General features: G+C 39.2%; 1 protein-coding gene across 1 annotated transcript; it reads right to left on the reverse strand.

Annotated features, from left to right (window-relative positions):
• Positions 1-265: 265 nt before the first annotated feature.
• On the reverse strand, positions 266-18,771 carry GTPBP8 (GTP binding protein 8 (putative)). The gene is made up of 6 exons (XM_044670096.1): positions 18,445-18,771; positions 10,144-10,242; positions 8,962-9,092; positions 7,494-7,593; positions 4,759-4,877; positions 266-1,449 (listed from the first exon to the last, which is right to left on the reverse strand). The coding sequence occupies exons 1-6, from the start codon at positions 18,769-18,771 to the stop codon at positions 1,359-1,361; spliced, it is 867 nt and encodes a 288-aa protein (XP_044526031.1). The 3' UTR covers positions 266-1,358.
• Between the last annotated feature and the right edge of the window lie 7,940 nt (positions 18,772-26,711).

The following is a 26,711-nucleotide window of genomic DNA, read 5'->3' on the forward strand; positions in this document are numbered from 1 at the left end:
CAGCCACAGTTTTATCTTTTTGGACTTCATTTGCTTTTAATTTCAATTTAAAGTTTTTTATCTCTAGAGTAAAATTATCTATGCCATTGTTTTTCTCATCAGATTGTCTGTCTGTCATCTTGGTATATATAAGTTCATCCAAACCCATGTCAAACCAGTTTGGACAGCTGCTGCAAAAGAAATTTCTGATCACAGGGCAAACATTTTTGACAAATTGCCTACGGATGTGACTGATATTTTCCTCAGTAAGCAAATCCAGCCCAATCTATTTTTCTGCAGATTCTATGACACGGTACAGAAAACTCAACGGGGTCTCTCCCACCTCCTGCCTCAATTGTTCAAAACTTAGACCAAGTCCCCTGGCACTTAGAATTCAGGCTCATGGTCTCTATAATGGCCTCCCTGGCTGTGCAAAGTTCTCTGTAAGATGCAATGGAGTTGGGTTCCCAATCTGGGTCTCATTCCAGCCAGCTAGGAAGTCTTGGGTTCTTATTAGTCTCCTCAATTATCTGGTGTTTCTCCAGTTTAGTCAAAACTTCGTTCATAAGAATATCAAAATCCAAGTACGAGGAGTCAAAGATTCTGACTATTTGCCTAAACTATTTCATGACCCCCATGGGCTCTTCCTTAAATTTTGGGGTACTCTTTTTTATGACTTCAAGGTCTGCTTGTGTGAATCTCTGGTGGGCTTTGACATGCCAGATTCCCATATCTGGGGAAACCATAGGTACTCTCCTTAAGGGGAACATATATAGTATTTCTAAGTATAGTATACAATGAAAATTTATTTTAAGCAAATAGGACAAATCCATTGGGTTCTCAAAGGATGTACTCCACACACTTTGAGATTTCCACATTCTCCAGCCTCTACCCACACCCATGGGTTGCAGGTTTGTTGCCTGTTCTTCTATGTTTGGTATTGGGGAAGTCTTGACCACATCAACCATGGAGATGTGAAGTTGTTCACAAGGGTGTAAATTCTGGGGAAGTAAAAAGGGGAGTTGGAAGGGGAGTGATGAGTGATGGTGAGAAGGGAAGGAGGAATCCCAATACCTGGAGGGAGGTCCTATTATCTGAAAGTCTTTCTTGTCAGCTTAAACCAGTGCTTTAAATTCTAATGACAAGGAATGTTGATCCACGAGAAAACAAGTTAAAGTTTCAACTTGTTAAAAAAAATATTCAAAATATTCATTCTGAATTGAATAGGAAAATTAGATCCATTATAATTACTTCTTAGGTTTTGAAACTGAAGCAGAGATTACTTTGGGAAGATGCAAAGGGTCCTCCTTCCAAGTTAGAGATAGACAACATTTAAAACAATGCTGATGTCCTGGCCGACATAGCCAGCCTTTATATTTTTAGCTGAGCTGTCTGCCCTGGATGTGACAGTTTCCTGTTACATAGGCCATAAAACACCTCAACAGATGGATTCCAGAGTACGTCACAGAACTGTGAAAAGAAAAAAAGCTATGTAATTTTTTCCCTTTGAGTAATATTAATTAATCTGAATTTATTTTACTTTTGAAGTTACATTTCTGGCCTGTATCACCTCTTGGGAGTATCACTTATGAAATAGTGGTTATTTTTTTATAAATGTTGCTAAAACTTTAAGGGATGCCCCTTAGTTCTAAAATCCTGAGATTTACTGAACAATCAATAAGAATTTATTAAGCACCTGGTCTGTGCCTGGCCTTGTGCAAATCAGTGGAGAGGAAGTACACAGAATGAAACCACCCCTACTCCAAGCATCTTAAATGCTAATTGTAGAGAGAAGTACCTATAAAAATGCAAATAACATAAATATAAAATGGATAAAAACAAAAACTAGGTGGTTTGGGAGGAAGGGCACTAGCAGCATGGGGTGGAGGAGGGGTTGGGAATCTGACAAGGTTCTGTGCAGAATATAGAGCCTGAGCAGCACCCTTATCTTGGCACTGTTTAAAAGGATAAGGAGCACTCCATGACAGATTTTTGATTCCATATTTCAAAGGTAGCTTTTCTACTCAGAACATCTAAATCTATCCTTCCTGATCTTGATTTTATTCCTTCCCAACCTTTCTTTTTCCAATTCATAATTCTTTAGTTTGTACTCATATAGGCTACACTTCAGCCTCTTGGTCATTTTATTTAGTTTTTTAATCCCTTACTTTCTGTTTTAGAATTGATACAGAGCCACCTAGCTGACCCTTTTGGTCATTTTAGCTGCCCAGTCAGAATGACTCAGAGTTATTTCATGTTTACACATCCTGGATTTTTACAAAGATATGTGTAATAATTTAAAATCATAGCATATTTGGGATTATCACAATGTTTCCCAGGTTATAACTTAGCTTGGATGCCAGTGTCCTGTAACTATAGCCTGGATTGTATTTTTTCCCTCTTTAATCATGTTCTTTGCATTTGTCCATCCTTCTCTCCTGCTAATTCACAACTTCCTGAGATCTTCCTGTCACAATCTTTATCATTACATCTTAACCTCAATGGCAAATGGGGAGTTCTGGGACAATACTTAGAAATAAAAATTTAAATCTGATCTAGACTAGCACTGTCTAGGATGACATGTATAAAATTGTTTCTAAATTGCTAGTCTTTTAACAGACTATTGCTTTAGTCTTACCAATGAATCATATCACGAAAAGGTCTTTTAGAGCTTAAATGCTATTAATATCCTTCTTAGAAAAAAAAAACACCTTAGTGATTGATTTGATATTAAGGGTAAGATGAAGTATCAGAAGAGAAAAAAACTGCCACCCAAGAGAAAGGCAAAGAAATGATCTAATTCTGATCCTTCAACACCTCTTTAGTCCTCAGTTGCCTTCCTCCTCTTAGAGGGCTGAGCAATGAACTTTTTCCAAAGCCTTCCTTTATATAGAAGGTTCATAATAATCTCTTTATTTCCCAGTGGCTGCTTTGTTTGATTGCAAATCCACATCATGCTTCTGAACTGGGTGCCCTCTACTGGCCTCCCCCATCCCCTTTTCAGCTTCCTTGTATATAATGTCTTCCTCCATTAGATGTAAAGTCCTTGAAGGCAGGGACTATTTTTTTCTTATTTGTATCCCCAGTGCTCAGCACAGCACCAGGCACATAGTAGGCACTTGATGTTTACTAACTGATAAAAGAACCAAAGGGAAGGGGAGAGAATGCCCATGGTGCCTCTGGTGCCACAGGTTTCCCATCCCTGCAAAAATGACAAGTGAAATGAAGGCTTCCTACAGGTGACAGAGTAGAAAAGAAGCTGATGTTCAAGGCCTATGTTCTGGCCACTAGAACATCACAAAGCTGGTTCCACATTGCCTCTAAGATAAAAAACAAATCCCCTCCCCCTATCATTTTAACTCCATGCATAACCTAGCTGCTGCCTATCTTTCCAGGCTGACTGCCACAGGCCAGCAGCTCTGCTTCTGACATCACCTCCATGCTTTTTGGCTCCCTCTTCTGTGTGGTCTTTCCCAGTGAGAATGGAAGCTTCTCAAGGGCGGGGCCCCTCTCTTTTCCCCTTGTATTTCTATCCCCAGAGCTTGGCTCTGTGCCTAGCCATAGTAAATCCTTAATAAATTGCTTGCTGCATAGCCTGCTGACACATTAGTCTTCTGCCCTCCCTCTTTGTTCTGGGTAATTGGTCTATACTTGCTTTCTATACAGCAGGCCCTATATCTGAAGGGGATCCATTTTAAGACCTTTTGGGGATGGCTGAGGCCACAGATATAAGTGAATGCCTGCTGTTAACCTTGGGGAGCTGAATGGGCAGTGGCGTGGGCACAAATGCACTACCAGCACCACTGCCCTTATGCCTGGAGGCCATTATTACAATAAATAAAGGGCTTTCTTAAACAAAGGCACTGTGATAAAACTACAACCACCTTTTAGGGGTTATTCCCTAATTCTCTGACTTGTTGCCACTCTCCGACCTTAAAATACTTTGTAATACTTTGTATTATTTAATACTTTGCCTTTTGTGTATACATGATCTATCAAGGAACATATTCTATATTCCCCCCTCTCCCCCCAGCCTAAAATGTAAGCTCTTTGAGGTCAGGGAGTGTTTTTACTTTTATATTTGTATCCTGAGGACACAGGAATAGTGATTGGCACATAGTAGATACTTAAGAAATGTTTGAGCAATAAAAATGATCAAATTGAAAAATAACAATCCTTCCTATCAATCTGCTTCTTTGGAACAACCAATGGTTAAATCTGTCTTGGAAATAAATAATATTTCTTTATAGTTAGCAATGCTTTACTCTTTTTAAATATGATATCACTACATCAACAAGTAGAATGGGTCTAGAGATGGGAGGTCTGGAGTTCAAATCTGGCCTCAGACACTTCCTCTCTGTGTGACCCTGGGTAAGTCACTTACCCCCCACTGCCTAGCCCTTACTACTCTTCTGCCTTGGAACCAATACATAGTGTTGAGTCTAAAATGGAAGGTAAGAGTTTAAAAAAAAAAAAAAAAGAGAAGCTGCTGCTGAAGGAGCAAACAATTCCAAGGAAAGAAGGTAGACTAAAGAATCATGTTTACCGGAAGTGTCTATCAGCCAAGACTTTCTAAGTCTCATTGTCCTGCCCTTTTTCAATTAATATTGCTCTAACATCAGAATTTCTCTTTTTTTTATCTTTAACATTTGATTTAAAAAATATTTTGAGTTCTAAAAACTTCCCCTCTCTCCCACCCACTAAGAATGTCAAGCAGTCTGATATTAATACTACATGACATCAGAATTTCTTAAAAGTCATGACATTAAATAAACTTACCTGACAGGAAACAGCTGAGGAAAGCATCCCTGGGTTTGAGTGTCAACAAACTCTTGGATCTGCAGAACTTGCTTTGCAAGATGACCTTTGGAAGCTTTGTCAATTTTTGTTAATACCATCTACAGAAAAATTCATTTAGAATGGGGGTTAGAAAAAAAATCTAAGTGAATCACTATGTGGTTGAAAATATAATCCTATTAGTAACTTGTGCTTACATAGCCCTTTCTTTACAAAAACCTGAGGAAGAAAAAGTGCAAATATTAGTTTCGTTTTATAAATAAGAACATTGTTGCAGAGAAGGTCCTATTGCTGTTAAGTGTCAGATTTTGAATATCAGTAAATCTACTTTTATTGAAAATCACTGCCATATCCTTTAGGCCAGTGATAGCGAACCTTCTAATGATGGAGTGCCTGCCCATTCCCCCTGCCCCTTACCCCACACAGGGGAGGAAGTGCTCCCATTGGGCTGCTGGGTGGGTGAAGTGAGGAATGTCCTCAGTGAGTGTAGAGGTGGGAGGGGAGTGACCCCAGCACTCCCCTCTCCTCCAGCTCTGCCGCCTGTAAGCCGCCCACCTTACCCCCTGTGTACTCCCATTGAGCTGCTAGATAGAGGGGTGGGGGAGAGGGGGAGGAGAGAAGTTCTGCCAGAGTCCCTCTGCCTTTCTGGTAATGAAATGGGGCCGGGGTAGGGGGTGGGGTGGGGCATTTGAGTGCCCACAGAGAGCGTTTTCTGTGCCATCTTTGGCAGCCGTGCCATAGGTTTGCTATCACTTACTCTAGGCATTTTCACTTACTGGAGACTATTCCTACCTCTTCTCTCCTTGGGAGGTCATTCTTTATTTTTTTTTTAAAGACATACACTGGCATTCATAATAAGATACTATAACTCAGATAATTCCATTTGCAGAAAAGAATGTTGGCTTTTAGTTGAAGTTGAGGAAAATCTGATAAACATCTGTGTTTTCCACACTAAGGATTTTAAAAATATAAATTTTTTATTTTATATATCTCAAAATATAAATAAATTTAGATTAAAAATTATCTCTCTATATATCAAACATATAAATTTATCAAATTTATATTAATTAAATTCTGATCACATGTCTATTTAAAAATAACTAAAAAATTCACTAATTTTGCTGTGTGAGGCAAGGAATGTTAGAACTCATCTTACAGAGCTTTTTACATTCAGCAAAGTTGCATGTTTCATTAAAAAAAAGAGGGAGCTAGGACCTTTATGTTCAAAAATATTTATAGCAGCTTTTTTTGTGGTGGCAAAAAATTGGAAACTTAAGGGATGCCTGTCAATTGAAGAATGGCTAAACATGTGGTATATGAATGAGATGGGATACTATTGTGCTGTAAGAAATGCTGAGGGGAATGGTTTCAGAAAAATCTGGGAAAATTTAAATGAATTAATGCAAAGGGACATGAGCAGAACCAGGAGAACGATGTAACAGTAACAGCAATATTGTAAAGATAATCAACTGTGAAAGGCTTAATAACTGATCATTGCTCCATGACAACTCAAAAGGATTCATGATGTAAAATGCTCTCTTCACTACCACATAGAGAATTGTTGGGCTCAGAATGCAGACAAATATATTTTTCCCCTTTCCTTTTTTTCTAGCTTTTTTTCCTTCTAGAACATAGCTAATTCAGAAATGTTTTGCATGACTGAATATGTATGATAGGTATTATCAATCTTGCATTCTCAAGATATACCAGGAAGGATAGTCAGCGAGAAAGAATATGGAACTGAAAAAGAAAAATTTTTTAAAAGTGGGGAATGCCTTGATCACATGCTACTATTTTCATTAAATTCTTTAGCAAACTTTTCAGATGTTCTTGGACATCTCTAAGTTTCTATGAGATCAAATTGTAGTAGGAGGTGGGAGACAAGTTAAAATATTAGGGCTGCTTTAAGTTCCCTGTGACTAGCAGTAATGTGCATTCTTTATTTACCCTTAGATAGAAAGTAAGATTCAAAGTTCTTGTCCAAAAATGTGGGCATGTAAAATTGACAAAACATAACTTTTGTGATTTATCTATTGTGTGCACATCTAAGAAAAGCAACTGGGGCAAGAAAGAGGATAGGTGAGATAGAAATTATTCCGATATTCCTCTAAGCATTTTGACCCACTAGAGACTATTTCCATTGCCTCTCTACCTTGGGAAAGGAGAAGGTTATTCTTTAAAATTAAAAAAAAAAAGGTCTTAAATAAGACAGTCCTTTCAAGAAGGATTTTATTTTATACAGGAATTCTATGTCTATAGTCTTGAATTTGTTATACTATGTGTCAAGAGCATGACTGCAATGATATGAAAGCAGGTTATGCAAAACATATATATAGTTGTAATCACTGTGATTAGGTATCAACCATGGAGCTTTTGTTTTGTATTAAAAATAGTTATCAATCTTTCCTTTAGGTGCAAGTTCATGCTGTTGTTTTTTTAAGTGTCTAAAAAGTAGATGAATGAGGGCTTCGTGCTACTTTGAGTATGGTTTTAATATCAAAAGATTCAGGCAAGGAGCAGTGAAAGAGAGCAAGCACTGTAGAACTTTCTTTTTAAAAAGCAGTGGCTGATAATGGAACCAGATTCAATGCAAATTTTACTTCATCTTCTAAAACTGAACACAAGCACACTTAGCCAGAGGCATAAATCTATCTTCACTGTGACATTTTAACATTTGTAAATGCAATCACTTTGCAAATAACTTGGTTATCACTTACCACATAAGGTACTGCAAATTCTTCACACATTTCTATAGCAATACTGTCTGCTTTCTGAATTCCGACAACACTATCCACCAACAAAAATGTTCTAGTCAAACTGTAAGAATTAGAAACATGCAAAGATTACTGGCAATACACTTTCCACAGACTTATCTCCTCTGTTATCTTTACAACCTCCCACTTCTCAACTCAACAAGAACATTTTTTTCCCTGAGATATTTTCATTCTCAGACAATGGTCATTTGAGATTTCTCAAAACCAAAAATACCATTTCACTAGGAAATTCTAGCTCTGGTCTCTTAAGTGCCATTGTTTAGCACAGACACATTTTTGAATAACTTTAATTCAATTAAATATAAATCTGTGCAGGGAAGCTAGATGGCTCAGTGGATAGTGAGCCAGGCCTGGAGTCAGGAAGACCTGGGTTCAAATCTGGCCTTAGACTGTGTGACCCTGAGCAAGTTACTTAACCCCATTTGCCTAACCCTTGCTTTTCTGTCTTAGAGTTGTTACTGGGACAAAAAGTAAGGGTTTAAATATATACATCCATATAGTCTTAGCTCAGAAACTTGGGTATTACACAAATGTAACAAAGCTTTAAAGTTTATAGAGTGTTCTTTTCACAACTCTATGAGGTAGATGCTATTATTGTCTTCTTTTTACAGATGAGAAAATTGAGGCAAAAAGATTGAATAATTTGTCAAGGATCATTCAGCTATTGTGTGTCTGAGGCAAGATCTGAAATCTGGTCATCCTGACGCCAAGCCCAACACTTTATCCACTCTGTGCCCTGGATGCCTCACATAAAAAGAGGCACTAGATTCCTAGTTTACTGTTAAAAGCAAAAGGGCAAACATCTGGAAATAGTATTATATGCTTCATCAATACAAGAGTGGTATGTACATGAAATGTATAACATTTGAAGCAGCCAATTATTATATTCAACTGTATTCAGTAATTCTGAATGCCTTTCAGAAAAGTAGGAAGGAACCCACCAGAAATGTTCCTGAGGTTTCTTTACATGTGGCAAGAATTATGCTAAATTTTTTTTCTCTCAAAATCTATCAAGTTTGGTTATAAGAATATTAAAAAAAATCTAAACAATAAAAGCAAAACCAAGCTGAAATGTCCAAATATATGTATAAAATATGTTCATGAAAAAGAACTTTTTAATCTCTCAGAGCCTGAGAGATATTACTTAACTTTGAAATGCTAATTTTAATGAGGGGAAACTAGATGGCTCAGTAGATAGAGAGCCAGACCTAAGGATGGGAGGTTGTCAGTTCAAATCTGGCCTCTTACACTTTCTAGCTATGTGGCTGGGCAAATCACTTGACCCTAACTGCCTATCCCTTATTGCCTTGAAAATAATACTTAACATTAATTCTAAGATGAAAGGTAAGGGTTTTTTAAAAATGTTATTTGAATACCAAAAAACTATATTGTCAGACAAGTATATCCTTACTTTGGCCGTTCTTTCAGATAAGCCTCTACCATGTCAACAAAATCTTTAGGTGCTTTGAAACCATAACCTGGCATGTCCACCAAAGTAAAATATTTTCCAACTTTGAAAAAGTTCATTTTCTTTGTGTGTCCCTGAAAAAAAGCAAATGGGAAAAAGACGTATTAAAAAAAATTTCAAATCAAAATGAATACCTGCTCTGAATATTAAAGATTATGCCATACATAGCAGATAGCGGAGTTAGAATAAATATCAGACCTTCTGACTACCATCTCAGTCATGCCTGCATTACATTAGGGTGACTTGGAAATCCTGTCTTTTATCAATTTCAGTGACCAGTACCGGGGCTGGGGGAGCTGGAGGACAGAGAAGAAAGGAACCAGGGTTCCAATGCAATTTTCTATTTTCCTAATCTGTTCGTGACCAGATAAGGAAGGAGGGTAGAAGGGAAGATTGGTGGAAGGGTTCTTTGGTAGTATCAGCATATGATTTTCTCTCTGACTCTTACTAGCAATGAGCATTGGAGTGAGGTGATAAAAATCAGAGGCCTGTGGCTGAGTCTTCATGGGGATGAGAAAAGAGGGTTGGTGAAGGTAGGGTTATGGGAAGACTTGGTGTAGAGGAAAGAAACCCCCATTGATATCAGGAAGGAAAGTTCATGTTTCCTTGACATAGCCTTCTTAACATGAAAGTTAGTTTCATAAGAGTGGCCTTTAACACTAGAGAAGTATATGAGGTGGAGGACTATCTGTACTTAGGTGTATATCTTGGCATGATACAATTGAGATTAAATAAAACAGTAGGTGAAATCAGAGGCCCTCGAATATAGTTGTGAAACCATAAGTGGACTTTTCTTAGAAAAGAAAATAAGAATGTCCACGAGAGGAAAACATGAAGTAATGGAAAGAACCACAACCCTGTTTTGGAAAGGCATAAAAGTGTTGGTAAGCATGCAAAAAAAATCTTGCCTTTCTTTCTAAGGCACACAAATAATTAAAGAATGAAAATGCCATTCTCTCTTTGCCTGGAGTGAGTAAGCCCACATCACAGATGAATGGCTTCTGCCATCAAAGAACACATCCCATGGAAACACAGACAAAGGTTTTTTTGCATCTTCCCACCCATTACCACTCACTTTATAAAACACAGATATGTTCCATTCAGCTTTAAACATTTTAACCATACCGGCTTTTTTGAAACTCTGACTTCAACTTCAGGGGCCAGAGAAAACAAAGCTTTTATTAGGGATGATTTTCCAACGTTGCTTCTTCCTATAAAGCAGATCTTACAGAAAAGAGAATTAAATTAGTAAGATAATATGAAACCCGAGTATTTCTCTTCTCAGATACAAATTTCTGTAAAAACTGCTGTTTTTAAGGGGTTTTGTTTGTTTAATTTTTTGTATTTACCCTTGACTTGGGGAATGAGAAACTTAAGTTTAGCTGAACCTACTGGAAAAGAAAAAAAATTTCTAATACACAAGAGCACACGAGCTTTCTTTTACAGGGGGGAAGAATGATTGGAAACTAGCTTTGTAACATTTTAAATATATATAAAATAGTATTGTTAGGGTTCAAAATGGGTGGCCTCCAGAGGAACACACGAGACAATGCAATCAAAGCAGGAGAAAGCTTTATTGCCAGTGCGCGCTGGGGGAACTCAGCAAGAGAGTCCCCCGGGGTGCATTCAGAAGAGGGAATATATATGTTTCTAGGACATAGGTGCCTTTGTCTAAGGGTTAGCTAATAGCTAGTCAGAGGGAGTAGGGATGCTTCCAGGTGCCACAAGATATGACTCTTAATCTTCAAGGCTGTTCTGTCTAGGGGAGGAGTTGTGGCCGGGCATGACGTTATCCAAAACCCCTCCTGCTTAATTGCCAAGTTTAGCTTTTTGGCTATAATATTCTTATAAGCTATAATATTTCTATAAGCTTTTTTGGCTATAACAGTGTTAAGAGAGTTTTTATTAATTTCTCCTTTTTTATATTTAAGAGGAAAAGGAGCAATAATATTTTTCAGTAAGAGACCCCCTGCTGTGCTGCTTGGCAGCTGGTGGCAGAAGGGTGTGGCTGAGTGTGGTTTGTAAGTTACAGACTGTTGAAAAGGGCTTTTTGGTCTCTGGGTCTCCTAGGAAGAAGAGTGTGTGACTCGCTCTCTCTAACTGGAGACAGAGAAATGGAATTTAAGGCCTTATCAGCCTTATTGATCATTGATAACTTGGGTAGATAGATAGTTAGATAGTGGATATATTATTAGATAGTCAAAGTAGAGAAGAATAGGCAAGAGCTTCGACCTAGCAGAAGTCACTGCTCTCTGAGGCAGATAGATTTAGGGTTTTTTAGAAAAATTTAGTTAGGATTGGGATCTTGGGTATAGTTACATGCTATTATAAGATTACTTTCACTTTCCTCCTTCCTATTTCCTATCTGTATTTCTTAATAATAAACTTGAGTGTTTTGTGTTTAATAAACTATGCACTGGCTTTTGATCAAATTCCTGCCCCCCAAAATTTAACCTTTCACAATAGATTATTTCAAACATTGAAATAAAATTATTTCAAATTTTGAAATATTTATTCAGCACTCCTAGGTGCAGGGTGCTACTCATTTCAACAAAATGGTCTTTTAAAAATAGTGTTTAATTACCACTGCATGTAAGTTCAGAATCTGAAACTACTTGTAAAGCCATTTCCGGCAGAGCAGGATCACAGAAGGGATAGTAAAGGGCATTTAGTCCAATCCCCTCATTTTATAGATGAGGAAACTCAGGCTCTTGGAGGTTCAGGGACTTGCTCAAGGTGATGGATCCCAAAGTTGGTGTGGTCATATTACCTTCCCCAGGGACATTAAACCAGCAAGGCTCTGTAAGCTGAATTATTTCAGGCATTGCCAAATTAATCAGAAATTAGAGTGTGTTTAGCCTTTCTGGGCTTAGCAATGATGCATTTCTAGTCTACTAAGAAAATTCCAGTTCAAACGTGATACATTCATGTAATTGTCTCAAAGATCTTATGTTTCATTTCATTGCCAGCAAATAGTTTTCATTCGAGTTCTTTCAATGTGAGTTCTTTCAGTGTTCAAATTTAAAGACAGGCCTGATTGTTTTAAGAAATGTATAAGCAGTGTACCAAAGAGCAAGGCAAACTTTTTCCTTCCCTGTACCCCTGCTCCAACTGCCCAATTACTGCCAAATTAGGCCCTTTCTAGCTGGACACTCTCTCCCATCCCTGTTCCTGCTGGAAGTAACCTAGAGCTATCACTTGGATTCTCTACTCACTTCTCAGCAATCAGTGGTCAGTGACATGGCCTGTCCTATCTCCTTAAAATCCACCAGAGCTTATGCTCTTCCCCTGGGAACTGCTCTTCATCAGCCATTATACCCTGAGGACTCCTTGGTCTTCTCATCTGCCCCACCTCTACAGTGGATGGGAAACACTTCCACCTGCCCTGAAGCTAAACCCCCTTATATGTATGTTGTCTCCCCTAATTAGAATGTGAGTTCCTTGAGAGAAGGAACTGTCTGTCTTTTCTATAGGCACATAATAAGCACCTAATAAATGCGTTTCCATGCCATTTCATGTTATAATTGACTCATAATTTCCTCACTAATGGAGTAGTCAGTCAATGAACTAGCAAAGACTTGTGAACAAACCCTAATGCCAGAAAATACAATTCTTTAAAATATTATAATTACTTTACAATACAGATGATAAATAAATTCAGATAAATTACAAGCTAGGCAATATTTCCCAAAACAAGATTTAATTTAGGTGTCACAGGGGATAAGAGAACTGGGCCTGGAAGAAGGAAGACCCATGTTCAAATCTGGTCTCAGATATGTACTGTGTGTGTCACTTTGGGCAAATCACTTCACCTCTGCCTGCCTCAGTTTCCTCATCTATAAAATGGGGATAATAACAGCATCTACCTCTCAAAGCTATTATGAGATAACTTTTGTAAAGCATTTAGCACGGTGCCTAGAGAAAAGCAAGTACTGTATAAATGCTATTATTAGTATTAGTAATAGTAGTAACCTGCTTTTACAAGGTTAACTAGTTCTAGCACTCAAAATTAATAGATATTTTTAATGAAGAACACTGAATTAAATAAAGACTAAATTGAGTTATCAAAAATAACAATCAGATCAAAAAAGAAAGAGGCGGAGTGTCACACTGAAATAGGTGCTAGCAGGTAGCTAGATGGCTTAATTGAGAGCCAGACCTGGCGAGAGGTCCTGGATTCAAATCTGTGCCCAGACACTTCCTGCCTGTGTCACCCTGGCAAGACACAACTCCCATTGCCTAGTCTTCTGCCTTGAAATCAATTCACAGTATTGATTCTAAGATGGAAGGTAAGGGTTAAAAAAAATAATAATAAGCAGAAGATGGCAGAAGAAATTTTGAAAGGAAGCAGAGACAAATAGGGAAGTGTTAGAATTACAATGTAAATTTAAACTATACAATGAAAAAGAAGGTGCATATAAAAATTCTTGCTGTTATATGCAGACCCCCCTTTTTTTTGTCCTTTGTGTGTAGAGATGCTAATATTTGTTGATGTTTGTTTAGTAAAAGGGAAACTATACCACAAGGCTATAAATAGCTGAACTACTTGCTACTAGCATAAAAAATGTAAAAGTATAATAGTCTCAGTAAGTAAGACCTAAAAATCAATTCATATGGTAGTCTAGTTTTCAATAAACTCAGCAATACAGACTATTAAGAAAAAACCTCTTTATTTCACAAGAACTTTGAGGAATATTGGAAAGAGGTCTGGTGAGAAATAGGTTTCGAACAGCACCATATCTAATACTGAAATAAATTCTAAATGGATAATAGAAATATAAAAATTCATATAATAAAAAATGAAAAGAAAATAGGTTATAGTTATAGAGGAAATATCTGCACTAATGCATGAGGCAAAAATAAAAAAACATAAATCACAAAATAAACAATTTCAGTTACACAAAATAAGCTTTTTGCACATGTAAAATCAATGCAAATAAAATCAGAAGAAAAGAAAAGGATTGGGAGAAATACTGGATTTTTATCTCTGATAAAAGTCAGAGAACCAAAATTTATAGGGCACACAGGAATGAATAAGATTCTTCAATAGATATGTTAGTGGCAGTGTCAATCAACATTTATTAAATGACTCATATGGGCCAGGCACAGTGTTAAATGCTTACCATGCACTGGGGCCTCTACTAAGTTCAGGCAATATGAAAGACCTTTTCTTCCCTGTTCCAGTCAAGATAGCCTACAAGATGGTCTCTCAATTTTGTATGCTACTACTTGTCTTCTGCCCTTGGCACAAGTCATCCTCCATGTCCAGAATGCATTTCTTCCTCACTCCCAAGTCTAGGTCTTCCTCTGTCAATCAACAAGTATTTATTACAGCAAGGTCCTGATTAGTGTGAAGTGATCCTCTAGGGCAGTGATGGGCAAACTACAGCCCACAGGCCAGATGGCGGCCCCCTGAAATGTTCTATCTGGCTGCACAACATTATTCCTAATCTGACGAATACGAGTAGGATACAATACAATGAAACTTCTAAAGAGTTGCCTTAAGAGACATACTGACAGATGAGCATTTCCTTTCCTTTGACCCCCTCTTTAAAGAGTTTGCTGATCTCTGCTCTAGGGTAGTCACCTATTTGAATCTGCACAGAGTATCTTCACAGAGCCAAACCAATGGCCACATTTTACAGAAATATAACTTTGAATAGGGCAAACTTGAATGTATGCAGCTACTTCAAGGGACTCATTATTTGTGCTAATAGGGACCTGGCCTGTATATGCCTACTTTTAGAGGCACTGTGCTAGGTGTTGGCTTGTCCAAGGACAAAAGGGAATAAAGAAAAGGAACGTGAATTTATCAAGTGCCAACTGTGCTAAGTATCTTTTAAAAAATGTTATCTCACTTGAGAAAACAATCCTGGGAGATGGATGCTATTATCATCCCCATTTTGTTGAGGAAAACTGAGGCAAACAGAGGTTAAGTTACCTTCCCAGGTACACTGCCAGGGGTTAGCTAGGTGGCACAGTGTAGAGACTTGTATTCTGGAGTTCAAATCACTGCCTCACACTGGGACCCTGGACAAGTCACTTCACCCAGTTGGCCTCAGTTTCCTTATCTGTCAAATGAGCTGGAGAAAGAAATAACAAACCACTTTGGTATTTTTACCAAGAAAACCCCCAATGGGGCATGAAGAGTGGGATGCGACTAAAATGCCTGAACCCCCAGTGTCCCATTGTGAGAATCCGAAGCTAGATTTGAACTCTTGTCTTCCTGACTCCAGATCCAGGGTTCTCCCTGCAGGGCCTCCAAATAGGAAACGATTCCTAGCGGTGCTGGCCTCACATCGAACAGGGAGCCTAGCGTAGATAAATACCTCCAGCATACTCATAAAGTGAAGCGCACACGTTGCAGCTGGAGGATAAGCACGGGGGAGGAGGGGGAGGCAGGGGGCCGCCGGGAGGACATTCTGACCCCAGGGGTCTGGCCACAGCTGGACCGAAGAGTTCTGGAGGAGGTGGGTTGGGGATGGGGGAGGATTTTTACCCAACAGACAACAGGAAAGTAACTGGCAACAGTCAGTAGGGCCTGGGGTGTAGAGAGATGAAGGCCCAGAGGCTGAGAGGTGACTGAAGCCTGAGTGCTGACACAATGCTGGACAGGAGATAATCTGAGAAGGCAGGACTGATAACATGGCAAGTGACTGCCTAGTTGGGCTGGGAAGCAGAGGATGACACAGAGATGACAGGAGTGAGAGACAGTAAGACAGTGAGACAGAGAAAGCGACAGACAGTGAGAAAGAGAGACAGACAGACAGTGAGGCAGTGAGACAGAGAGAGAGAGAGAGAGAGGGAGAGGGAAGTCTGGAAGGGGGGGGAGGCATGAGGAATACTGAAGAGGATCCAGACACATCTTACCTGCAATGTATATAAACCTGGTTCCATTTTTAGCCCAGAAACATAGGGAGCCTCTAAAGATTACTGAGGGGAGGAGTGATAGGACCAGGGCCATCCCTGAAGATTATTTGAGAAGCTGTGTGGACACAATGGTTTTAGATATGGCCTGGATGTCTTTGGGACACGCAGCCTGAAATATTCACGGATGGTGACAAGAGATTAAAACTCGGGGATGGTGGGGGCTCATCTGCATGGAGATAAGAGTTAGACCCAAGGCAGCTGAGGAGATTACTGAGAGAAGCAGAGAGGGCCCAGGATGCAACCTCAGCAAACATCCTCTCAGGGGGGCATGGAGGCCAACACCAGCAGTCCACAGTACTATCTCCCTGCCTTGACACCTTTTTTGTTGTTGAGTCATTTCAGTTGTGTCTGACTTTTTATGTGCCATTAGGTTTTTTTTTTTTTTCCTGGCAAAGATATTCAAGTGGTTTCCCATTTCCTTCTCCTATTCATTTCACAGATGAGGAAATGGAGGCAAAGAAGGTTAAGTGACTGGGCCAGCGTCACACAGGTAGTTTCTGAGGACAGATTTAAACTTGGTCTTTTTGACTCCAGACCTGGCACTCTATCCACTTCATCACCTGGCTGCTCCCAGGCAGTATGATCTGGGCAAGTTACTGAAGCTGCAGTTTCCTCAACTGTAAAATGGATCTAATAACAGTACCTACCTCCCAGGATTGTTATAAATCTCAAATAGGATAATATATTTATAAAGGTGGTTTGGGAACAGCTAGATGGTTCAGTGAATAGAGGGCCAAGCCTGGAGATGGGAGTAGGTTCAAATCCGTCCTCAGACACTTCCTAGCAGTGTTACCCTCCGCAAATCTCACAACTCCCACTGCTTAGTCCTTACCACTCTTCTGCTTTGGAACCAATACATCATATAGTGTGAATTCTTTTTTTTTTTTTTTAAACCTTTACCTTCCATCTTGGAGTCAATACTGTGTATTGGCTCCAAGGCAGAAGAGTGGTAAGGGTAGGCAATGGGGGTCAAGTGACTTGGCCAGGGTCACACAGCTGGGAAGTGTCTGAGGCCAGATTTGAACCTAGGACCTCCCGTCTCTAGGCCTGGCTCTCAATCCACTAAGCTACCCACCTGCTCCCCTAGTGTGAATTCTAAGATGGGAGGTAAGGGTTTAAAAACAAAACAAAACAGAAAACAAAAAGGTGCTTGGCACAAACCTAGTACCTAATAGGCTGGTGATAGTAAACCTATGACACGTGTGTCAGCACTGACATGCATAGCCATTTTTGATGACACGCAGCTGCATACAGAGAAGTATGGGGCCACATGCTGAGGATGAAACATTTGTTGTAGTGTAGTGTAGATATTCTGTGCACTATAGATGACAATTCTACCTATATTTACCTATTTTGGTTTATTAAATACAGTTACATATTACAATTATACATGTCACTTAAACTTTAAATATTGTGAAACTATGTTTTTTTTTTTTCTCCAAGTGACACACCATCAGAGCTGTGCTCAGTTTTTTGGTGAATTTTGACACCAATCTCAAAAGGTTGCCCATCACTGTAATAGGCATTTAATCAGTATTTACTGAATTAAGTTGAACTCCAAATTCATTCTGGGATGTAAGGGAAGGAATTACTTTGAGTCCAGGAATTTGGGCTGGGGTGGGGAGAGAGGACACCCTGAGGAACCAGAAAGAACTTTGGCCTGGGAGTGAATAGGCTTGGGCTCAAATGTCATCTCCCCTTACAGGTGTGAAGGGCAATAATCCTATCACCTCTGGACCCTACATTGTGGAGGGGAGGGGACTTGGTAAAGAAATGTAACTTAGTGTTATAGGGTCACCACTTCCCTAAAGTGTCTCAGTTATTATATAAATGTGAGGGGTGGGGGGGAGTGGGTGACAGCCAGACTTAGGTGTCCTAAAACCTTGGTTCTAGCAATGCCTTCAGGTAACTAGGTGGGTCATCATGGAAGTCCCTAAATAACTCAGGCCCGGAGGCAGCTGGGTGGCTCAGTGGATTGAGAGCCAGTCCTAGAGAGGGGAGTTCTGGGTCCAAGTCTGACCTCAGACACTTTCTAGCTGTCACTTAACCCCCATTGCCTAGCCCTTAAGGCTCTTCTGCCTGGGAACCAATACACAGTACTGATTCTAAGATGGAAGAGTTTAAAAAAAAAAAAAGAGGCTTTTGTGAGAAAGGGCTTTGCCAGCTTTAAAACACTTTATAAGGGCCCAAGGCTTGGAGTCAGGCAGAGCCGCGCTCAAATTCATCTTCAGACGCTAACTAGCTGGGTTATCCTGGGAAATTACTAAACCTCTGTTTGCTTCAGTTTCCCCATCTATAAAATGGGAATAAAAATGGCTACTTCCCAGGGCTCAAGTGAGTTAACATACAGAATTTTAAGGGCACTAAGCTATTATTGAATGTTTACTATTTGCCCAGAAGCTAGTCTATTAAATTTGGCTGGGTTTTGGATATACTGAGGCAGGAAGCACGCAAGGGATGCCCAGGCCTCCCCACTCCCCTTCTCCGCCACCTCACCTCTGGGCTGGAGGAGGAGGGGGCGTGGTCGAGGCGCACGGCGCTACTGACATAGTCAATCCGATGTTTGGGGGAAGGGCAGAAGGCAAGCTCGGCTCTCGCGATGTCCTCCAGGCTCGGGTCAAACGTCCTCACGTGCAGCTTAGCGCTCGCTCCGTGGACCAAGCAGCGTTCCAACTCCTGCAATGGAAACACCAACCCTTTCTGCTGCCTCTCGGGGAGGCGCAGCACGTGGGACACGGCTACCGGTCCGCTGTACGCTCGCATCCCCACTACCCGCCGTGGGACTATCCCCGCCAGCGCTGTGGACAGCCCCAACGGGCCCATCTTTAACTCAAGTAACCGAACGTCGGTGCGCGTGCGCAGAGCGCTCGCACGGCCTTCTGGGATTCGTAGTTTTTCAATTCCGGCTATCTTGGCTTGTATCCTCGAAAATGATTGGGCACTTAATTGGCAAAGTAGATAAGAGAACTAGTCCTGGATCCAGAAAGACCTGAGTTCAAATGTGACTTCAGACACTTATTAACTATGTGACTCTGGGCAAATCACTTAATTGTTTTGCCTCAGTTTCCTCATCTGTAAAATGAGCTAGAGAAAGAACACAACTGAAAAAACAATTGAACAGCATACACGTGCAATCATGCAAAGCATTTTCATATTAGTCATGTTGTGAAAGTAAATGTAGACCAAAAAAAAAAAAAAAAAAAAAACTAAACCCAAAGGAAAATTTAAAAAGGTAAAAAATCAGTATGTTTCCATCTGTATTCAGATACCATTAGTTCTTTCTCTGGAGGTAGATAACATTTTTCATAAGTCCTTCAGAATTGACATATTTTTGATGAGAGAAGAGGAAATGACAGCTGAAGGAGTCTCTGTTCCTTGTCTACCCTTCTGCTATTGATGAATAGATAGTCTGGGTTGATTAGAGTCACAGAAATCCTCTCAATGAACCATAAACTCTGAGAAGCAGACAGAGGGTAGGATCAAAGGTGACTATCAGTAACAGAAAAGTAAATGGGGAAATAGTAGTATTAGGAGCTAACTCTTTTCTCAGAATATGAACAGTTTTTCCAAACTATTAATAGCTGTAAACAAAATTTCCCTATGTCATTAATAAGAGAAATTAAAACAATTCGGAGGTTTAACTTTATAAAGGTCAGAGAAGCTAAGATGAAAATCAGAATAGTCTAATATGCTGTAGGAACTGTGAGTGTTCCAATGGCCCAAGCCAGCACAAGCAGCTGCAAGCTGTGTCCGGCCAGATCTCCATATCAGATAATTCATTCTGTTAGGCCCATGGAGAGAGTGCTAGCTCTGTGCTGGAAGAAAGAAGACCCCCTTCATGATTCTCCACCTGGCTTATAAAGCTAATCTGTTTCCTACTTCTAGGAGTCTCTAATTGGCTAGGCTTTCCTTCAGTCCCTGTCCTAAAGTTCTAGATTTCAGACACATCACCTAAGGGGACTTCTGCTGGTCAGGAACTGAATTGATATGGGGCAATTTAGTCCCAGGACTCAATAGGGTCCTACCTAATGAGGTGAGTCTGATGGAATCTGGGGATACACTTTATATTACATTCTACAACTGTTTATACCCTCTTTGACTCAGTGATCTGCCTACTGGTCATAATTCAAATACATTAAAGAGAGGGTGGGGATCCTAGGAGGTTTGGTGCTGGCTAAAATATCTTAGAGCAGCTAGATAGTGAAGTGTGTGGAGTGCTGGGCCTAGAGTCAGAAAGATTTAATGAATTCAAATCTGTCAGATAGCTACTAGCTCTGTGACCCTGGGCAAGTTCCTTAACCTTTTTGCTTCAGTTTCCTCATCCATAAAATGATCAGGAGAAGGAAATAGCAATCCATTCCAGAAGTTTTGCCAAGAAAACCCAAAATGGAGTCACAAAGCGTGACACAACTAGAGAAACACCTGAATGACAAACTATTACAAAAATCAAGGGTTTATTTTTTTTTTTTATTTTTAATCTTTTAAAAACCCTTACCTTTTGTCTTAGAGTCAATACTGTGTATTGGCTCCAAGGCAGAAGAGTGGTAAAGACTAGGCAATGGGGGTTAAGTGACTTGCCCAGGGTCACACAGCTAGGAAGTGTCCGAGGTCAGATTTGAACCCAGGACCTCCTGCCTCAAGGCCTAGCTCTCAACCCAGCTGCCTCCAATTCAGGGGTTTATTGTTGGCAGATATAAGGTAGAAATGTGGGCCTGGATGATGAAGAGAGACGGTTTTGCCTTCTTTATTCATCTTTTGTTTTTGCTTTCAGTTGCATGCCGATCAAAGAGTATCTCAAAAGCAAGATGGGGGACACCTAGGTGGCTCAGTGGATTGAAAGCCAGGGCTAGAGACAGGAAGTCCTACATTCAAATCTGGCCTCAGACACTTCTCAGTTGTGTGACCCTGGGCAAGTCACTTGACCCCCATTGCCTTAAAAAAAAAAGTGAGATGAGTTTTATGGTCCTGGCCTTGTTCTTCTGCCTTTGTTCTTGATATTTTTTCATTCTTTTGTTTTTGCCCTCCCCCCACTTATCCCGCTGGGGGAAGGGAAGGTAGAGATTCTTTGAAATCTGCCTGTCCTGATTTGGAGACATAAATAGCAAACAGAGATGTAACAGGAGTTAAAAGGAATTTCTTAAATCAAGTCACATGTTTTTTTCTGGGACCTTGAACTCCTAGTCAGGTCAAGGTACAGTGTAAAGAAGAGAGGAAATCTTACCCCGGGGGCAAGCTTTGCTAACTCTTATCACACCTCAGTATAAAATATATATCACAGCTTAGTGACCACAAATACTAGCAGAGATGTCTTGATAGTGGAGTGTGGAGCTGTTAAACAGAAGAGATTAGAGAAGTCAGAACACTGCAAGATAGCTTCTCTGTAGGAACTGGCACCTCTGCAGAATCGGGGTGAGTTACTTTAGCTACTAGTGCATACCTCTTATTATTTATGGTCTCTATTATAAGTGTGGCTCATGCATAATATACTTTGGCCACTGTTAGGTGCCTCATTCTTCACACTTGTCACTTACACATTTACCCTCAATGATATTTTATGTACTTCATGTAAGTGTGCCCTTCCCTTTTGGTGGTGTGGTAATCACCTGGGGGACAGTGTCCCCCATGTCTACATAAGTGGACATCTTCTTATCACTTTAATTGCTATGATGTTTGAGTCTGTCTTTTATTTTGAGCAAATAGATTTTCTGGTTCGCTGGCCAAAATAAATACATTGTTAATGGTTTATGAACTTTGGCTTTGAGTGATAATAGACCCATTGGGAGCCTTGGGACTGGAATAGCTTTCTGGGGGACCTGTGACTGAGTGGCTGCGCCATGTGTTACAATAGTCATTCAACATTCAAGAAGTATTGATACAGTTTATCCTATGTGCTAGGAACTGCACTAAGTGACGGTGATATAAAGAAAGGCAAAAGACAAAAAGGAAGGTCCTATATGTTACAAAATAGTCAAAGCTATACTTTTTGTGGTAGCAAAAAAAGAAAGATGGAAAGGAAGGAAGAAAAACAGAAATGAAGGAAGAAAAGAAGAAAAACAGGAAGAAGGCAAGGACAGAAGGAAGAATGGATGGAAGGAAGGGAGGAAGAAAGAAAAGAAAAGGAAAAAACCCGGAACAAGACCATGGAAACATGTAGATGGTCATCAATAGAAGAAGGCTCATCAATAGATTCCCCTCAATAGATGAATAACTGAGAAAATGAACAAATTATGGCATATGGATATAAGGGAGTATTCACTATACCACTCTGCAGTCAGAATAAATAAGGAACATGAAGAATCCAGGAAGGCATAATAAGACTTACATGAATGGACATAGAATCATGTAAGCAGAACCAAGAAAAAAAAAGGCAATATAACAACTGCAATATTGTAACATTAAAAGGTGGCCAACCTGTGATTAATTTTAATGATAAATTCTTTTTATTACAGTGAACTGGTGATGTAACACATAGCTTTCTCCTTACAGTAGAGAGGTAGGGGAAAATTGAATGAGAAATCTGGCATAAGCTATAATATGCCACAACTATATTTGCTAGTTTTGTTTATTTTACAAAGGTGGGATTAGGTATATAGGAGGGAAGATGGTGGTTTGAGGGGTAGGCTGTGGAGTTAAAACAAAAGGCAATAATGAGTTACCTGCTATATCAAATCTAATTTGCTCAGCCTTATACTTATGTGGTATTCAGGGGGAAAATGGTGGATTTGATATCAGAAGCACTTGGCTTGGACATTTATGCCACTTGTGAGACTTTGGGCAAATCATTTAATCTTTCTGGACCTCAGTTTTATCATTTGAAAAATGAAGGGATTGGATTAGATCTTTGGATTTTCAGTTCTATGAGCTAAGAGGGCCTTCCCCCCCCCCCCCCTTTTTATTTCTAACCACCCTTCAATTTTCCTACTGTGCTCCAGGAGGACCAGTATGCTTGCTGTTCTCTGGACATGCCTTACTAACTCCTGTCTGTGAGCTTTTGCTCTATTTTCCCCAACTGAAATGCTCTTCCTTCCTTTTACACCAATATACATCTGTTGTTTAACTATTATCAAAATTAAAGATCACTTCCTACTGAAGGTGTTTCCTGATTAGTCCATCATTCTGATCTTATCAATACTCTAATTCTCCTTTATATACAACTATATTATCTTGTGCTTGTTCATATGTTCTTTTGTAATTGTTCTTTAATTATTTTATCTCTCCAAGTAGATTATAAACTCCTTAAGACCAGGGGCTTCTTCTGTACATTAAAACAAATGTATAATATATGTCCTGCTAAGATGGTAGAAAAATACTTGAATGAATGAATGAAAAGGTAGATACATAATTAAATAGTCTTGATAGAAAAAAGAGAACTTCCCTCATTTAAAAAAATGCTATTTAAAAAATTGCAGCTTATACTTAGGTGGGAGTAAGTTTAAAAAAAAAAAAAAGTACATTGTCAGCTTAAGACTTTCACCAGAGTGGGAGTTTCCAGGAATAAACATCTTCTGACTAACCACAAGCTTGAAGCTATTTCTAAAGTAACTCCCTTTTGACTGCTCTATAAACTGTACCCTTGAGGCATCATAGTAAGATTCTTCTGTCCTTAATTTACATAAATTCAGGGAATAAGGAAAAAGGCAATCTGGAGGACCTATGGATGGTCTGATGTCAGTTACTGATTTTTCGGTTTGGGGGACAAGTGGAAATGCTTCATGTTCTTGGGATTTTGAACATTTAATTGAAACATGTATTAAATGGAAAATGTAGCTGCATTAGTCAAAAAGATATTCATTCATTCATTATAATCATCAGGCAGTCAAATGTTTATTGAATGCTTGTTATACTATATTATATACATTCTGGTACTGATAATAAGTGATGCATTTTGACAGTTTTGAGGGGATGGAATGGACTGGACTAAACCAAAAGGAGTTGAAGAGACAAGGAAAGCAGAGCCAAAGACACTGTAACTAGAAAATAGCTTCCTATTATTAACAGACAGATAAGGCAATAAGAATTGCTTGCCGAAGGTGCTATACAGAGATAGGTTAAAGTCTTACTGGAAGTTCTCAGATAGGGAGAAGGCTCAGCAGAGTCTTCACATTTGCTTTTGTTTGAACCCTGGGTGCTTCTGGTTACTGTTTCAAGATCAGCCACCCACAAGTGAATCTACCAAACTCTCTGTACTTTGAGTTGTAAAAAAAGAAAAGTTAAGAAGGGGTAATCTTAAATGAGAAGCAAAAGCTATGAGAAGGGAGATAGATTTTGGATTTATTTTATATATATATATATATGTATATATACATATATATATTTGCCAGAGTAATCTTTATTTTTAAAATTAACACTTCTCCCTTTCAAAATATTGTGGTGATTTCCTTTTATGACTCTTCCTCTACTCTAAATCTTCCCTTTGGAGTTTGTAGGGTCTGTTTTAACACATGTAAGCTATGCATGTCTACATTGTCTAGATGCAATGCATAGAAAGGCAAAAATAGATATCTTTAGTATTTTCTTCTCCAAACTCCTTCTCCAAAGGAGATTTTTATTCTTGCCAGACATAGAAGGAGGAAGTTGAGGACAAAGATTGGTCACCTTGCTCTTCTCAGAGAAAAGGGATACTAGGCAAAGCATATGTATCTGCTTCCTTAAATATTATTAACCTAGGGCGGTGATGGGCAAATTTTTAAAGAGGAGGCCAAAAGAAAGGAAATGCTTATCTGTCAGTAAGTTTCTAAGGCAACTCTTTCAAAGTTTCATTGTATTGTATCCCACTCATTGAATTTGTCAGATTAGAAATAATGTCCTGCAGCCAGATAGAACATTTCAGGGGGGGCCCGCATCTGGCTCATGGGCCCTAGTTTGCCCATCACTGACCTAGGGGATATAATTGTTAGGTTCAAGTTATATTCCTCATCTCTGTTCCTTAATGGAAATACAGTTCCCCAAGGCTTGACTCTTTCCCACCAAAAGCTAGTTCCACAATAAACACACACATAACAAATAGCAAACAACTGCCTCCCCCCAACATTTTCCCCTCCAAATCAATAGCAAAACAGAAATTGGGGAAAGTATGCATAGGAGACTGGGAAATGCATAGAATAAATAAGCTTTACCACTGGGAGAGAGATATCAGATCATCCAAAAGAGAAAGAGTCCAAGATCTTATCCAAAGAGAAATTCCCTGACGTCTCCAGTGTAAATTGGGGAAAGGGACATAATAAAGACCACCAACTCCTCAAGTCAGTTTCTTCCCAGCATCTTTTTCTCCCTTCAGTGATCTGATCTGAAGAGAGGCTGGAAATGAACATCTTTCTTAAAGCTGGAAACCAGAAAAACCCTGGATTTCTTCTTTTCTTATCAGCCTTACTCTCTTACAAGGTGTGGGACATTGTGTAATCAATTTCTACCAATGAAGGGGGGGTTCCATGCAATTAACCCTTTGAAAGAAGAGTTATACTTATAACAAAGAAAAACTAAAACTAGAAAAATGCTACATTCTTCCTATAGTACCTTTCTCCCCTCCATTGAAGGATGTGTATTTCATATTTTGTTCTATGGAACCAAGATTGTTGAAATTAATCTTGAATTCAGTCAACATTTAGTGATTTAAAATTTATATTATTGTAGTTATTACATATATTGTTCTCCTGATTCTACTTTCTTTACTTCAGGCCAGTTCTTATAGATCAGTGATAGTGGATCTTTTAGAGCTAGAGTGCTGGGCCCAGCCCCCACTCCCCAGACCAAGTGCCATGCCAGCCCCTCCCCCCCCCAAGTGCTGGTGAGCCCTGCCCCCCTCCCCTTACTCCGTACAAGGAAGGAGAAAGTGCTCCCATTGGGCTTCTGGGCAGAGTGATGTGGGGTGGAGAAGGGGAGGGGAGCTGCTCCACCTGAGTCCCTCTGCCTTTCTAGTAACAAACTCTGGGGAGTGGTGTGGGGGGGAGGTGGGTGGCCACAAACTCACAAAGAACACTCTGCCTGCCATCTTTGGCACCTGTGCCACAGGTTCACCATCACTGATATAGATCTTCCCATGTTTCTCTAAATTCTTCATATTTGCTATTTTTTTTTACAACATAAAGATATTCCATTATATTAATTTAATACCATTTGCTTAATTATTGCCCAATCTATGGGCACTCATTTAATTTACATCTTTTTTTTGTACTACTACAGGGAGCATTGCTATGCATATTGTATTATATATAGGACCATTCTTTCTGTCATTCGTATTTTGGGGAATATATTGTCAATCTTGGTCTACCACAGGATATGAAAAAGCTTAGTCACTTTTTTACATAATACCACATTGTTTTCCAGAAAAGTTAAATCAATTCGCAGTTCTATCAATAGTGTATTTGTGTATCTGCTTTTCCACACACCTTACGACATGAACTATTTCCATTGATCATTTTTATCATCTTTGCAAGTTTGCATGGAGTAAAATGAAACTGGGATTATTTTAATTTGCATTTCTCAAGTTATTAGTGATTTGGTTGCTGATTACTGCATTTTTTCTTCAGAAAACCGTTCCTATTTTTAACTCATTTATCTATAGAGAAATGACTAAATATTATGTATGTCAATTCTTTGTTTATCTCAGACATCAAACTTTTATCAGAGAAATTTAACACTAAAATCATTTTGAATTTCTCTTTTCTTTGCTGCATTGGATTTGTTAGCACTTTTGTATTTTATAATTCTGTAATTGCTTTATAATTTTGCTATCAAAATTATCTATTTTATTTTTCCTTGTCTTT

This window comes from Gracilinanus agilis, chromosome 3 (genome assembly GCF_016433145.1).
Source record: "Gracilinanus agilis isolate LMUSP501 chromosome 3, AgileGrace, whole genome shotgun sequence".
In the NCBI taxonomy this organism is placed as follows: Eukaryota; Metazoa; Chordata; class Mammalia; order Didelphimorphia; family Didelphidae; genus Gracilinanus; species Gracilinanus agilis.